The 17,107-nt window shown below is 28.0% G+C and overlaps 1 protein-coding gene across 1 annotated transcript in view; it reads right to left on the bottom strand.

Annotated features, from left to right (window-relative positions):
- Positions 1 to 2,361: 2,361 nt before the first annotated feature.
- LOC122517697 (protein 4.1 homolog) overlaps positions 2,362 to 17,107 on the bottom strand; it is a 36,196-nt gene continuing 21,450 nt past the window's right edge. The window contains exons 2-23 of the mRNA XM_043636220.1: positions 12,114 to 12,289; positions 11,896 to 12,043; positions 11,521 to 11,815; positions 11,073 to 11,411; positions 10,791 to 10,963; positions 10,542 to 10,681; positions 9,642 to 9,728; positions 8,915 to 9,148; positions 8,338 to 8,378; positions 7,557 to 8,064; positions 6,712 to 6,819; positions 6,501 to 6,608; positions 6,294 to 6,398; positions 6,088 to 6,192; positions 5,880 to 5,987; positions 5,677 to 5,778; positions 5,474 to 5,575; positions 5,259 to 5,366; positions 4,906 to 5,016; positions 4,155 to 4,259; positions 3,471 to 3,680; positions 2,362 to 3,397 (exon numbers count right to left, since the gene is read on the bottom strand). Of these exons, the coding sequence (XP_043492155.1) occupies positions 3,218 to 3,397; positions 3,471 to 3,680; positions 4,155 to 4,259; positions 4,906 to 5,016; positions 5,259 to 5,366; positions 5,474 to 5,575; positions 5,677 to 5,778; positions 5,880 to 5,987; positions 6,088 to 6,192; positions 6,294 to 6,398; positions 6,501 to 6,608; positions 6,712 to 6,819; positions 7,557 to 8,064; positions 8,338 to 8,378; positions 8,915 to 9,148; positions 9,642 to 9,728; positions 10,542 to 10,681; positions 10,791 to 10,963; positions 11,073 to 11,411; positions 11,521 to 11,815; positions 11,896 to 12,043; positions 12,114 to 12,272 (3,576 nt within the window). The 5' untranslated portion in view covers positions 12,273 to 12,289 and the 3' untranslated portion in view covers positions 2,362 to 3,217. The remainder of the gene's footprint in view (positions 3,398 to 3,470; positions 3,681 to 4,154; positions 4,260 to 4,905; positions 5,017 to 5,258; positions 5,367 to 5,473; positions 5,576 to 5,676; positions 5,779 to 5,879; positions 5,988 to 6,087; positions 6,193 to 6,293; positions 6,399 to 6,500; positions 6,609 to 6,711; positions 6,820 to 7,556; positions 8,065 to 8,337; positions 8,379 to 8,914; positions 9,149 to 9,641; positions 9,729 to 10,541; positions 10,682 to 10,790; positions 10,964 to 11,072; positions 11,412 to 11,520; positions 11,816 to 11,895; positions 12,044 to 12,113; positions 12,290 to 17,107) is intronic.

Genomic DNA, 17,107 nt, shown 5'->3' with positions numbered 1-17,107 from the left:
TGAATAATTTGTTATCAATTACAATAATACTTTTATGTATTTTAGCACTAATACTACATTCGACCCATCAATAATCATCTATATAACTTGATAATTTAACTTACAATTAAACTTACTTGTGAACAAAAGTGTAATATGGATAAGATATAAAAAAAAGGAAATAGATAACTATACGTATGTAGATATTGGTTCATTTCAAGGAAGATATAATAACACTTTCATATGTATTCAATCTGTAATAATATAAATACATTTGAAATAAATGAACAACAGAAATATCAGAATGTAAACTTATATACTACATTTGTACGCTGCTTGAAGATCCATACGTAATCTTTCCAATTCGATTTATGATAATTTAAATGCAACTAAACAATACATAAACCAATGGTGCTTCAAACATTACACAAGTATAATAATCTAGAGTTTTTGCACTATTTTATTTAATATCATAAAAATAATTAATGCTAGACTGTAACATTGACACAAAAGCACATACTAATTCTAAGCTGAAATAATATATATAAATATAATAATTTTTTAAAAAATTTGAAATAAATAATATTAAAAAATGATACACATTTTTATATATATAATACACGATTATTAGTTACTATAAGCATGGAATGTTAGACGTAGTACGAAATGACATTTTTTATGGAATTAGAACATAAAACAAAATGCAAATCGTTTAAAATTCGTTACGTTTAAATAAATATATTAAACCTCAAAAATTTTTTTTTTATTATTTTCAAATAATTTTAAGATTTTAAGAAATATTACACAATTTTATTCATTATTTAAAAATTTTACGTCATGAAGTATTCGTAAAATATTTAAACTAATTATGATTATGTGCTTCTGATAAATGCAATGTTAGTGCAGTGAAAATACATAATACAATACATTTATAGATACAAAGCATATTTTGTCTCGTAATTAATATTAAAGCAAATAATTTTTAGGATTTTTCTTAAAAAATAATAGTAGATAGCACATTCTTATAATTAAAGCATTTTAATTAGATAATAAATGAAACAAATAAATATCTTTATAGATAATTGAAACTGATATATTACGTCAAAAATAAATATTTTCCTTTTAGATATATAGTTTGACAGAAATATTTTCAAAGACAACGTAACATAAGATTTACTGTTTATCAATCATATTTTGAAGAATGAATATGCACATCTATAATAAAAGTATAAAATAAAAGTAACTTTTTATATATAAGTATAACATAAAGTAGTTTTAAAAATATTTTCTCGCGTGGTATGTACATAAAAGCTAGAATATATAATATTTTTTTTATAAGCCTGTAAAAATATAAAAATAAAAAATTAGAAAATCTTTGTAAGCAATAATCATATAATGCTTATAACACTGTATCATTTGTGCAAGATACATTTTAACTAATAGCAAATTATAAACGATGTATTATATAAAAAATTTATATCATATATATTATTCCTTTGTCATTGTTAAATCAATAATTCTCTGATATACCGAAGGTCTGTAGCATTGAAAAGAAAATCATATGTGAACAAAATCAGCTATCCATTGATATGCATATCCTTATATACCAGATGTCAGAAATCTTGTATGCATATCTGATATAAATATCAATATATGCGAAATTGTGATATAAATCCAGGAAATAGTATAAATTAAAAATTACATATAAACAATAAAAAAGAGAAACATTATCTCCTTTAACCTTGGTACTTAGTTGTATAATAAGATCGCAATTATTAAAATTCTAGAAGATGAAATTTGAAAATGAATAGTATTGTGAAATGTAGTTCTAAAACTACATAAGCTATAGCTTAATTTAGACATATACGCTGACCAATGCATCATTGCTGTTGGTGTTTATTTATATAATGATCTATTAATCTTTATTAATATTTTAGTAATTATATCTTGTAAAGTAGAATGTGGAAATCTGCATAGTTTCCAAAACTGTGGTGTCTTTAATACACCAACGATATTAATAAATGAAAATTAATTAGCACTTTTAATAATATACTTTCTTCCTTTGTATATCACTTAACACTAACACTGTAGGATTGGAAACTTTGAAGATTTCAATTGTCCTCGTAGTACAGCACAATAATACATAGATATATATGTATAGATAGCTGAACGACCAGGATATATTATTATACTTACTGTTATTATTTTGACCAAACGAGTTTTACTCGATATCATTTGGGAACTAACAATATTTTCATTCTGTTACACTGTAGTTTCCCATCTTCATTTTCTACAGCAATCTTCCTTGTTTCAGTTGTGACACACACACGAACATACGTACATAGCAATTAAGCTAATTTCATTTGCATTTAAGCTGTTGAATGGATATTACACGTGTATTTATTACTTATCACTTACAAATTTTACAGAATATTAGTGAGAAACCTTGTATGCATGGAGTAATCAAAAACTGTATATCTTGTAAGTAATTATGTAATACTATCATAAGATTTTTCAAATTTTTGAACGAATCTGTACTATATAGACCATGCTCAAGGGTTAATCAAACGATATAGAAGTCAAAAGTATGACAATGCATTAATAGCAGAATTAGTGACTTTATACACTTTGAAATTAGTAATATCATTTTGCAAAAGCTATCTTGTTTTCATATATGAAAATTATGAATAGATGACATAGATTTTTTTCTTTTTTAATTCAATACTTAAAATTATCAAAATTTTTATCTGAAGGGCACTCTGTCCTCTTTTCGTAAATATTAATGGCTTACTCATTTGTTTATATACATACATATCTATGTATATGTAATATGTATAATAAATATCAAGGTATGTGCATACATATACACTCTTAATTATCTGAACATGAACACGATTGTTTATGGTATAAGGTACTACGTTTCATACAAAACTTTATTAATGACTTTTCTTTTTTCACTAATGAACTTGATTTACAATCAAGTTTCAACTCATATAATTGGGTAAGCTTCAAAAAGCAATTTCCCAAATATTTTAAGAAAGGCATCATAATTAAATGAATAATGTACGCAAGGGCTTATTGACGATAATTCAGTCTGACGATTATGCATCTGGAAGATGCATAATAGTATGCAACATGTAGTAAATGCAAACTCGTATCTTCATATTTTTTTGCTCTGAAGATACCATAGCTTTTCAGACAGAGTGCCATATAATTATAGATTCTATTTTAGAAGAGGTTACTGTGCCATCTGCTGTTGAATTTCTATTTTTTCAACAGTCATATCAGGATTTGTTGCAGCAGCTTCCTGAATAGCTTCTTGTAAAGCCTTATCATGATCAATCGGATCACCATCCGATTGTATTGTTATTTTTTGTTCTACTCGTGTTTCCACCACACCATCTCGTTCAGTTTTGTACTATAAAAAGAGAATTAAATATATACAAAGATCTATTTATTACAATGTAACAATAAGCGATTATTATGCTTACAGTTATTGTTTCGACAGTACGAGTTTTACTTGATATCGTTTGGGAACTAACAATTTCACCCGTTGCACTGTAATTCCCATCTTCGCTTTCTAAAGCAACTTTTCTTGTTTCAGTTGCAACTAATGGAACTGTTGTAGTAGTTGTAACATTACTATCAGGCTCTCCGGTATAGACATGTGTTTCAGTTGCTACTATATTTGCAGGATCACCCTGTATGAAATTAATGTTCAAATACAATCGTTAAATGAATGTTACAAAAGTTGACTAACGCTAAATCATTATACATATACATATATTAGACATAATATATTAGTAACACATACTTTCATATTATACCAACATACAGAGAAATGATCAACAAATGATTCCGTACAAATAATTTATTTATGAATTTGTTCTCTTTAAAAAAATTGACAATAACACATGCACACACACATTTCTTTATAAATAATATTAAAAAGATTATTTTATTTTAGGGATCATCCTACATGAAAAATATGATTACCAATTTTTACTTTTTGTATAACAATAGAAATCTAACAGTTATCAAACCTGAACACAAACGGCAGTCAAAAGATAATAATTGTCAAACTTAGTTTTTTTTATAAATATAATAAAGTAATTTATATAAATTGTGTGTTCATTTGATAAATAGAAACGTTATAACTAAACGTTGTAAATTACCTGATAATATTGATTGTAGAAAGCTTGTTGGTCATCATCAAGGTCAATTGGTGTACCTGAATCTCCGCTGCTTGAACTAGATGTACTGAGCCTTCGTGAGAACAGCTATTTCATGCAACGTGTTAGCCAAGCCGCCAAAATTAATTATGATGTAACAAAACAAAAAAAAAGGAGAAAAAAATTGAATCAAATGAAAAATGACATGATTTAAATTATTGTTAAAATAGCTCAACTTTTTGCATAAAATAAAGGATAATCCTTTCCCATGTCCAATTTCATCATCTATATACGTATATATATATATATATATATATATATATATATATATATATATATATATATATGTATGTATTACTAGAGGATTTTATACATATACTATTCTAACTAATTATAAGTTAATATATACCTTCTAATTGTGTTTGAACACAATCGTTAATCCCTTTAACTTGATGAACAGAAATTAGTATGAGAAAAATTCGTATGAAAAATTTTCACATTTAAAAAAATACTACAATTAATAGCTAAAAATAATAACGTTTAGTATCTTTCAATGTAATTAATTAAATTTTTTAACTACACTTATATTATTATAATATGATTGTGCATAAATGTATATACAATAAAAAAATCTGATATTTGCATTAAACGACGTTAGTTAAAATTCTAAATTGTGCACATAATTGTCTACATGCTTTGAATGAAGTCTTTAAGCTTACACAGATGAATAATTAGATATTAAACTTTATTTTACCTGTTCACCCGAAAGCACATGACTTGTAGTCCGAACTTCTTGTGTTACTACTCTTTGCTCTTGTCTTGTTGTACTGGTTGCAGTCGAGTATGCTACAGTCTTTTCCTCTACCTAATGTAAAAAAGCAAATTATAGCATAACATAAAGTAAAGCATTGATAAAAAATGTGAAATACTCAAATATAATACTCTTAAGTTTATATGAAAATAATTATAAATTAAATGATCTGTACAATATGTGTGTGATTGCAAATTATTTTAATATTTAATATACTGATAATTTCTAATAAGTAGAAAAGAATAATTTATATTTCGTCATATAGAAAATTATAATGTAATCGGTGATTTACAAACCTGACTCGTTTTCTGATTTTTTTCAAGATCTTCATGCATTGTTGCAGTACGTGTAGTAACAGCTGTTGCTGTCATGTACGGGGCTCTACCATCATCTGATGCTTCTGCCTACATATAACTACAATTTACTAATAGCTCTAAATACGTTTCATGAATAATTAGGGCATAAAGATTATGATTAATAAGATCAGTCATTAAATATAATAATAACAAACCTGATTTGTTTTTTGATTTTTGTCATGATCTTCATGCATTGTTACAGTACGTGCAGTAACAGCTGTTATATATGGAGTTCTACTATCATCTGGTACTTCTGCCTATATACAACCGTAGTTTTACAGATGATTTCACATACATTTAACAAATTATAAAAGCATGAATATTACAATACAATAACTAAAGCATGACGATCACAAACCTGGCTTGCTTTACGATTTTTTTCAGAGTCTTCAAACATTGCTGTAGTGCGTGCAGTAACAGCTGTGATGTAAGGGACTTTACTATCATCTAGCATTTTCTCCTACATACAATTATAGATTTACAACAGATTTTATGTGTATTTTATATATAGTAACAAGACGGAGATTATAATGCGACAATGAAAGCGAGACAATTACAAACCTGATTTCCTATTTGGCTTTTTTCAGGATCTTCATGCATTGTTGCAGTGCGTATAATACCAGCTGTGGTTGCAATGTATGGAACTTTACCTTCACTTGCTGCCTCTTCCTACATAAAACTACAATTTCATTGTGGATTCTAGATACATTTAACGAACAATATAAGCACAGACTTATAATAAAAACATTAAAGCATGACAATTACAAACCTGGCTTGCTTTCAGACTTTTTTCCAAATCTTCATGCAATGCTGCAGTACGTGTAATAACAGATGCTGACGTGTAAGGTGTTTTACCATCTTTTATTATCTCTGCCTACATAGAACTATAATTTTACTATGGATTCTAGATATATTTAACAAACAATATAAGCACAGAAATTATAATAAAAACATTAAATTATAATGATCACACACCTGACTTGCTTTTGGACTTTCTTCACGATTTTCATGCAATGCTGCAGAACGTGCAGTAACATATGATGACGTGTAAGGGGTTTTACCGTCATTTGGTACCTGTGCCTACATAGAACTACAAGTTTACTGTGGATTCTACATATAATTAATGAACAATATAAGCACGAAAATAATAATAAAGATATTTAAATGAATATAATCACAAACCTGACTTATTTTTGGGCTTTTTTTAAAATCTTCATGCAATGCAGCAGTGTGTGCAGTAACAGATGTTGATGTATATGGAGTTTTTTTATCATAGTTTGATGCTTCTGTCTATATAAAACTAACATTTTACTGTGGATTCTAACATATTTACTTAATAACAAAAGCATAAAAACTATAATAAATAGGAACTAAAGCAGTAAGAATTACAAACCTGACTTGTTTTGGGACTTTTTTCAAAGCCTTCATGCATTTGGGTGGGGCGTGTAGTAACAGTCGTTGTTGCCATATGCGAAGCTTTACCGTCATCTGAAGTTTCTCCCTACATATAACTACAATTTTACTAAAAATACTAAATACATGTAACGCAAAAATATGAAGATTAGAATATAAAAATGAAGATTTAGTAATAGTTATAATATTAATTGAAATTACTAGTAGTTTTAGTATTCCAAATTTTACGTTACTTAAGTTATCAATTTTGAACAATTATACAATGAGTCAGTGACTATTATATACCATTTAAAATAATTCCAATATTTTTGAAGTTACTTTATCCTGTATATGTATGATACTTATTGATATATGGAATAATGTTGAACAATTACTCTATCGTATTCTTTAAGCTTATATATACAATTAAATACCATGCACAATACATGCATATAAGATAAAAGTCACATGACAAAATACCACATTCTTGTTATTCTTATGATTCTTTGTTATAATTCCGATAGGTTACCGTACTATGCTTTGTGATAAAATTATATTTTTACTTTATAATATTTAAAAAAAAAATATTTTTAATATTTTTAATATTTAATATAATGTTATATTTTTTGTTATTAAGAAATATTATGATATGTTATTATATGAAATGGATATCTCTTAATGAATGAATAATAAATGATGCATTTTATGCGTGATGCATTGTTGTAAGTAGAATGAAAAAGGAATTATTTGCTAGTTGTTCAATAATAACAACAGATTGTCTTTTGTTCGGCATGAGAAATAGAATATAAGAATTTAAGCTGCAATGCAGCGTGTATGATTTCATACCTGAGGAGAATCTTTTTGACTAGGTAGTCTATAATTTGCAGCTTTTTGTTGTTCTTTAAGACCAGCCGACTCGACGTAATTGAGTCCAGGGGTTTTTAGTCCAATTTGTTGTAGTTTATCCATGTCTTTCGTTTTTCTTTTCTCCACCGATTCTACTAATTTTTTTTCTTCACCTGGAGCATAATTAAATGCTAAACCCGTTGCTTTGCGACTAGCTGCAGTAGGAGATTGTTGATCTCGTACACTTGGAGATGCTGGTCTGTCTTCATAAGAGAATCCATGAGGCGTAAATGGTTTCCTTGTAGATGAGGTTTCTGTTTCTTCATAGTCATATGGTTTTGTAAAACCTGGACGATCTGAATTCATGGCAGAATCTCTTGATTTATTATCCGTGCTTAGTTTTTCCCGTAATTCTTCCGCTATTTCTTTCCCCAATGTTGAAACATCTGATTCTATTTCATGTTTTTCTATCGAGTCATCTAAATCTTTCTTTTTTTGCTTTTTCTTAGATTTTTCTTTTTCCTTTTCTTTTTGTTTCTCTTTCTCCTTTTGTTTTTCCTCCTTTTCTTTTTGTTTTTCCTTTTCTTTTTCCTTCTGTTTTTGTTTTTCTTTCTCTTTCTCCTTTTCCTTCTCTTTTTTCTTATCCTTTTCTTTGTCTTTGTCTTTCTCTTTCTCCTTCTCCTTTTCCTTTTCCTTTTTTTTCTCTTTTTCTTTGTCCTTCTCCTTATCTTTATCTTTGTCCTTCCCTTTGTCTTTTTCTTTATCCTTCTCCTTTTCTTTCTCTTTTTCCTTTTTTCCGAAGAGGAAACCACCAACAGGACTCTTTTATAATAAACAAAAACATGCAATACAAAATAGCTTACATGCTGCATCTATCAAAATAATCTATACATAAAATATATATATTTATGAAATGCTAATCGTTCCAATTTCTACATATCACAACTATATCTTTACAAGAAAATTTTATTAACACAAACATGCGTGTATGAATTATAAATAAAATAAATATTTTGATAATTTCATATAATAGCAATATTGTGTGATAACTGTTATTCATATTCTATAATTGTTTATACTTTAATAATAGATCTGAATTTCAAATATAAGATTAAGAAATCTTATCTTTTATAGCATTTATTATGAAATAAATATAAATAATAAAATTCAACATATATATAGAATGTATTCAATTGTATATCAATATTAATGATGCAATTATATTGAAATTTATTTTAATATAAAAATATATAATCATTATAGTATCTTCTTTTTTTTTTACATCCACGGTATTGACATTGATTAAATAAAATATAATAAGTTATGAATGAATTATCATCGGCAAGCAATAAACTTACCTTTATTTTTTCTTTCTTTTCTTTGTCCTTCTTTTCTGGTGTTTCCTTGTCCTTTTTCTTTAGATCTTTTTTATTGGGTGATTTCTCATCGTTGTTATCAAGAAGAGCATTATCATTAATTAAATTAGAATTGTTCAGATCATTATGGTTTTCCTTCTCGTTTTCATTTTGTTTATCCTTCTTCTTCTTAGAAAGACCACCGGGCGGTAGGACTGCAATTCCTCCGACCGGTTTCTACAAGTAAAGTGATACAATCACACGTCTTTTCATGCAACAAGCATAAAGCAACTATAAATATAAAGCTAAAAATAAAGCATATATCACACTACAATTTTTTCAGCACAAATTGCATGCTTCGCAAATAATTACGGTCTGCGCTCTCAAGAATTTTTAGTTTGCTGTTCTGGTTACAACTGTTTCACATATTGTAATGTTGTGGTTAATTCTATAATCAATAAATGTTAAATATTGGATTATTTCGATGTTATAGATATGTTAATGAAATCTCTTCTAATATGTCATGCTTTGTAAAGTACTGAGATACCTATATAACTATGAATTTTGTTAATATTGAGGCGTTGGCCGTATTATCTTCAGCAAAGCTGTGAATGAGAGTCAGCGGCATGCATAAAAGAAATGAAAACATTAGAAAATTATCACACTGTAGTGTAATTACAATTTTAATAAAACAGTGCAATTGAAGAACAACATAAATGAAACTTTATACCTTTTTGGTACGATCCGCATCATACTCTCCTTCCAGGCTACTGGTACTGCTGGCGGATGTTGTTCCAGCACTTGTTTTTCGCGTGAGCTATTGATGTTAGTTATTGTGTGAATTAGTTATTATAGGTGAAGCATTATATTCTGTATATCACGCGACTAACTCTTTTGAAATAAATTATTATATATACGTTTATTACACGTATATATTTTATATATAAATATATATGTTATTTTATAATACTATATAATTACTTTGTTAAGAAATACTTTATAATACTACAAAGAATATAAATGTTTCAAAAAACCAGTAATGACAAAATAATATTTCTAATATTTGTAAAAGAACAATGCTAATGTTTCTAAATCATTGAATTTGAATGTTGTATTTGAACTTGGGCACATTTTAATATGCAAGAACTGAACGCTTTGATACATTCATCCATGTCTAACACATGGTATACAGTGCTAACATGCTGTTGCTAAATGTAATGACCAATTATTAAAATGAATGTAGAGGTGCATGGTGATCAATGAAAACATTACAACTATACATTCTCTTCAGCTATTAAAACACGTAATGTTGTACATTATCTTACTTCTATGAAACAATTGTGTTCTACAGCACTTCCTAGCATCATATATTCAAAAATAAATACATTGCTTGTGTTACTTGACAATAAACTTCATAGATTATTTGTATTAATCTGGTTATTTGAAAGCGTAGACCGCAAATCGAAGTAAAAAAATATTTGTTTTATTATATAAATTAAAATCCACGTAAATTAAAATTATTAAAACTTTGCATGATTAACTCATGCAAAATCTACAATCTATATATACCTAAAGATAGACTAAATTCAGTTAATAGATGTAATAATAATAAATGAAATATGTGTGTTACCTTCTCCTTTTGTTTTTTAATAGGACTAGGCCGTTGATCAATGTGTTCCATATCAGGAATCATTTCGGGCTCGTAACTCATAGTATGACGTTTACTTGGTTCCGAGCCGTAAGTTTCGACTGGTTTAGGGCCACCTAAGGCTGCATTAAACAATTACTTTATTTTAACATTTATTTCATGTGATTTTTAATGATATTTGCTATTTCGATAAAATATTAATTAAAAATATATATAAGAAATTGATAGTACCATCCATGCTACGTGACGTTAGACGTCGACCACTTAGAGACCTCTCAAATTGAGGAGGTTGTCTGTCTATAGGAGTCTTTTTCGTTTCATAATGCGTTCTTCCAGAATATCGGAAACGAGACCCTAAATGTGGTAATAATCCTACTTTCTTTACAGGCTCTGGACTCATGAGTCTGTAAAAATAAACGAATATATATTTTTGATCTGGTAGTCAAATGTACAAAGCGTAATAAAAAACAAATGAATAAAATGTATAGGCAATAAAAGTATAGAATACTGTACCTGAAGAAAGTATGATGTTCTACACAGACCTTCCACAACTTTTTAGCTGCTCTATGATTCGCAAGTTTAAAACCAATAGTGGATTCAAATTGCTCGAATTCACCAGGCCGTATTTTTATAAAGAAGTTATGCCTCTTGTAAGAAATCTTCAAAATTTTCGGCCATGCAAACCTATTTATTCTTAATCGATCACGATAAACAAGAAGACCCGATGAACAAACACCTAACATTATATCAACGCCTTCTGAATCCTTCGCAGGATGTAAATCAACTCCATACATAGCTAATTTCTTCGCATTTTCTAAATAATGGAGTTCTGCTTCGGCGGGGGATTGCCCTCTGTAAAGATATTAAAAGTTTAATTTTTATCTTTTGTAAAATACAAATATTTTTAGGAGAATTAAATGCGATAAATTTGTTTAAAAAAATATAAAAAACAAATACGGACTTATGTGTTTTGTGAAGATCCATAACTTTCTCTACTAATTCTGGCGTCTGATTGGGGGCAAATTTAAAGTCCTTCAAATACGTTCTACCATGTTCTTCTGGGTCATAATCTCCAATTTCTGACTGAACTAGATAAGATCCCAGAAGAGCGTGGGTCACGAAAGAGCACGGTAAACGCTCTTTTATAATATCGTTTCTAATTTGTAAGCATAATTGATATCGTGTAATATCTTCTTGTAATTGAGCTGGATCCGGAGGATAGAACTTCACCTCGAAACTAAATTTCCAGGGTTCGTCTGTGAAAGATACAAATAAATTTCAATTAAATGTCATAATTATTTAATCTCTTGAATTTTTGTAATTACGAATCACTCACTTTTGACAAATTTGACAATTCTTTTATCTAGATCCAACCAATTTCTTGAATCATCTTTGTCTTCATAGACAAGGCCAAAATAATCTTTCTCGAGTAGATTCATACTTTGACATATCGTATCAAGAAGCTCTTGTCCCTTCGCCTTTCTCTATAAAAAACGATCCAAATAGATGTTAGAGATATTTTAATTGATTTTATTAATTAATATTATCACTTACATCGATATAAAAATCTTTCACGGTGCCATCCAGTAAAGTGATTTTCGCCAATGCCATTTTTCCTTTACTAACTGGACTTTTAGTTGGCGAATTAGTTCCGGTGCCATTTTCCGCCGTAACTTCGGGAGGTACCGCGGCAGATTTCTGTTCTTCCGGCATGTTTCTTCAGCTTTATTCTGGAAAAATTCATCAAACAAAAATCTTAATTTTGGTAAATAATATTTATTCATTTATATCTATTTAATGTTGAGCGAAATACATTTTCGCGCAATATCTTTTTATACAATTAACTCTTTCCAATATTATTTAATTGGAACGGTAAACAATTATATCTTTCAACGATATTATCGACAATGAGTCGACGTCAAATAAGAATACAAACAAAAAATTTGGTATTTGTTCGAGATATTTAAGTATAGATCCCGTCTAGACTAGAGGGTGCTTTGTAGAGAGAAATAATCAATATTTGTGAGAGTTCTCTTGAATTGAATGTATGGTTCAGGCACCTTAGGGGATAAATATTGCACCGTTGTGACTTCGACGACGAGAAGAAAAAAAAAGAAATTATTCGCTTGGGAAAAGTTTTCTTACACAAAATCACCGAGTTTATATCCGTGTAATAATTAATGAGAGACCAAGAGAGACGAAGCATATTCATTCAAGAAATCTCATCGATTTCTCTATTGTAATTCGATGAAATGTGAAATAATTATAAAATTGTAAGAGACGTATATATACGTGGATAGTACATTTTTATATATTATTAAACTATCATTAAAGTTCCCTTATCTCCAGACTAGAATAGTTCAAAGAGATCTATAGAATGAAATAACTTTGATTTCATAGGAGTTTGAATCGAGATACATAGTCGAACTCTTTCTTTTTCTTTCTGTCTCTCTCTCTATCTTTATTTCTTTTTTTTCTTTCTTTCTTGAACGTGCTCGCAATACGGTGCAACCGTTTCTTTACTACGGGTCATTGGCCTTTTTTCAAGATACCAGGTATACGTTCAATGTATATATGTGAGTATACTTAACGTTTTAACGAAAAGGTAATATATATTTAACGAGACAAATTTCATAATACTATTCCTCTGATGTGACACACTATGTTTTCCTTTATTTACGATTTAGAAAACTTTTAAATGATTTCAAAGAAACGACAAAATAGAAGTATCAACAACGTGACCGGATATCACATTTTAACTTCAATCATCATTGATCGATATCCTGTTGTTACGTATACGCGTATGTAATTTACGAAGTAATGAATTAACTGCAAATTGTAATCATCTGTTTTGTTGTTGGTATCTTCAATGAGAGCATATGTTTTTAAATAAAAATTATTTTGTTTTAGACGAAACATAAGTGTCACCAACGATATCGTACAATTGTAAATTATTTTCTAAAATTTGTAAATAAATATAACATAAAAATATAAATATATTATAATAATTATATACGAATAATCATATATAATTGCATTTATATTTGATATGATTATTATTCGAATAAATAGACGAGGAAAATAAAAATTCTCTCTTACGAGTTCTAATGCGGAAGAACAAATCTAGCGGTATATCCGTGTCTTGTGTGCGGCGAACTCCGTACACACCGTGTTCGATAATGTTATATATGTACGTATTACATTACCGCGGTGTAAATCCCTACAAATAAGCAATCGCACGAATTCATAGCAAACCACGAAAAAAGAGAAAGAAATCCTATCTCTCAGAATTTTCGATATCGTTTGTTTTGTTGTTATATCCAACTTTTTTTATTGGATTCCTTAAAAAAAAATGAATAAAATTAGAGAGAAAATGACAAATCTGGGAATATATAATTTATAAAAGTAATTTTAAAATAATAGATTTAAAATATTAATTGAAAATATATATAAAGTAATTTTTTTATATATTCACATTCTGCTTGAGAAAATATATAATATATTATATATATATATTTTATAACATGAAAATTTGAAAAATTTCAATTATAATTATATTGAAATAATAAAAAGATAAAATTAATTGAAAAATAATTATCTATGCATTATCGAATAAGATCAAAAAGTTAGAATAGTCGGACTACCGACTTATTTTGTTAAATAAATATTGTGAAATATTTTTAATAAATGGAATAAATAATTGAAAATAATACCGTAAAATAATGAAATCACGGTCACTCATTTGTTATTCAATATTAGTAAACAATTAATTGATTTTAACATTGTTGTTATTTATAAAATTGTCACACCCTTTAACAGATATGCAACAATTCGTTCTGAACAAATTTTTATTAAATTTAATACTGGTTTTTTTTTATATAATACGGATGTCTTTTAAGAGGATTTACAATAAACTGTTGGGAGAACGGAGAAACTTAAAATGTCGTCATCACTGGAAGCAGGCGTCCTTTGCGTTATTCTCTTTGGCAGCAGAGAACGATGAGGCAATACGCCGTGTGTGGATCAACGACTACGATGACGTGATAAGTCACAAAGATTGAATGTATCGTATAAATGATGACCTTGGTGAAATTTATCGATGAGTAAAAATATTAAAAGAAAAAAAAAAATGTATAAAATTCGTACAAGTCTAATCTGTCCCTTGAGTGGTTTCTCTTCCTGTCTCTGTTTTTCTGTCTTTATTTTACTTGAAAAAGTTTAATGATATGGAAATAGTCGATCGTATCTAATCATATCGATTTGTACTTAAACGTACTACTATGAATGCGTTCAAATTATTAAGCTCACGCGAATCTTCAAGCTACGATAAGATTAAACTATTTTAGTTTAAGGTAGTAATATAGCCAATCCTCGAAGCTTTTCTTCCTCGAATTTCTCGTAAATCCCAATGTCTTTGCATATATCGTATATCATTAGTTGCTTTCTCTTTGTTATAGCCTAGCAGTTATGTTCCGTGGCTTTTATCGAACGAAAGTTAACTGACATGTAAGAGAAAAAGTGGAAGAACTATAGTCGCGAATATTACAAAAATAAACACACGTACATAAGAATATTTACACCTTTTTAAGAGACATTTCTTTTTCTGACGTATTTTCAATACATCATTTGATGAAGGTGATAAACCGATAATGAAGTTTAACAAATAATACAAAAGTTACTTTTTTTGTGTTATCTACTCGAGAAGTAGCTGAAGGCATTTTTTTAAACACGTTCGTCCCAGATCCAAGAAGAAAATAAAACCAACTTCAACGTTCGATACTAGTTTCGCTGACGGGTCGGTTTAAAATTTAAAGGGCCTCATGAAAAGGGACACCTAGGGCTCGGGTAGCGTTGAAAGAATCTTTTTCTCTCGTTGCAAGCTTCTTTCGGAGGCGCGTGGGCTCCATTTGGTCGTGTGTCAAAAGGGCTGATTGTAAACGAGGGTCGCGTGATCCCTGGCACACGCCTACACACGCACACTCACATTATTAACGTCGGTGTCTTCCATGCTTCTCTCTCTCTCTCTTTCTCTTTCTTATTCACTCCTTGTCTTTTCCTCAGTGCACCAGCACTAATGAAAGAATTTATGTCTTATGAGACACCACACTACTCTGCTGGTATTATCTTCGATGATCGTATATGAATTATTTAAACGTTTAAGTGTCTCGATTGAGTTACGACTTTATACTATTCGACACCATTTGAATTTTTAATATAACGTCAATAACTTTGGTGGTTAGAAAATTACAATATATAACACATATATTAACCTTTTAATTGTGTCTTTAGAATGACACGATAACGAGTATACTATTCAAATACAGAATACAATATGCAGTTACTGTAACATTGAATTGAATTATAACGTAATAAGATTTGATTTTTTGGAAAATTATTATCAATTGATAATTTAGAGAGATAATAGAAAGAAAATAATTGATCATTAAAAAAAATATAATTTTAAGTATATTTCTTGCAATATATAAGTAACATTTTTATTTTTCTATTTCTTTAGAACAAATTTTATTCTGTCAAGAGAATGAAACAATTTCTTTTTAATTAATCTCTTGAAACAATAAATATATAGAAAATCAAGAAATAAATAATATAAATATTTTATAAATTACACCGTGTGTGGAATCTTTTGTGTGCAAATGATTTTCTTAATTTATTATTTTTCTTTTATTTCGTTCTTATCTCAAAAAATTTCAAAGTATGTAATATTTATAAATACCATTTAATTTTTGTAAAAAAATTAATTTAAATAAAAAAAAGTAATTATTATTCTCTCCCATGTGACAAATATACTTGTCATTCACAGTTAAAAGCTTAATGATTAATATAATTTTATGTAATCATTATAACATAATGTTTAATATCGTAACATATGTGCAGCTCTTTAGTACATAATATTTCATTTGAATCAAAATTATAATAATACAATCGTTTATCATTATCCTTCCACATACATTTATATTCACTTTTCATTAAATTTTTATTTATAATCGTATATTATAAAGTAATAGAAACGTCAGAATAATGTGATGTCGTACAAATTACGGAAATATTATATTATTTATTAATAGAAATGTTGATAGATTAAAACGAAAGGCTTAACGAAACTTCCAATAGACAGATATATCTTATTATCGTTCATATTAATCGTATTAAATGTGATAAAAAAATATATCGATCAAATAATTGAATATTTCACTTTCAAAGAAATTCAAAATAATTCATTTCAAAGAAAAAAAAAGAAAGAAAAATGTATAAAGACTCGTGAACGATAATGATCGAGGTAATAAATAATTTTATTTTTAAATTTGTTTATATAATGTATCGATAAGTTATAATAAAAATTTCAATTGCCGATGAAGTCTCAATGAATGGGACGAAACGTACAACAAGATCAAAATAACGTTCAAAAATAATTTCTAACTCGTCCAAATTTCCTAAGATATCTATTTTAATAGTTTTATTTTCTGGACAAGATAAAAAACCAATTTAATTTCATTTTGTCTTCATCTATCTAGGAATTATTATAGGTA

The sequence above is a fragment of the Polistes fuscatus genome, unplaced genomic scaffold (genome assembly GCF_010416935.1).
Source record: "Polistes fuscatus isolate 324 unplaced genomic scaffold, CU_Pfus_HIC Scaffold1, whole genome shotgun sequence".
NCBI lineage: Eukaryota > Metazoa > Arthropoda > Insecta > Hymenoptera > Vespidae > Polistes > Polistes fuscatus.
Note: the sequence above shows the minus strand (reverse complement) of the source record. Positions and strands in the feature narration are given on the sequence as shown.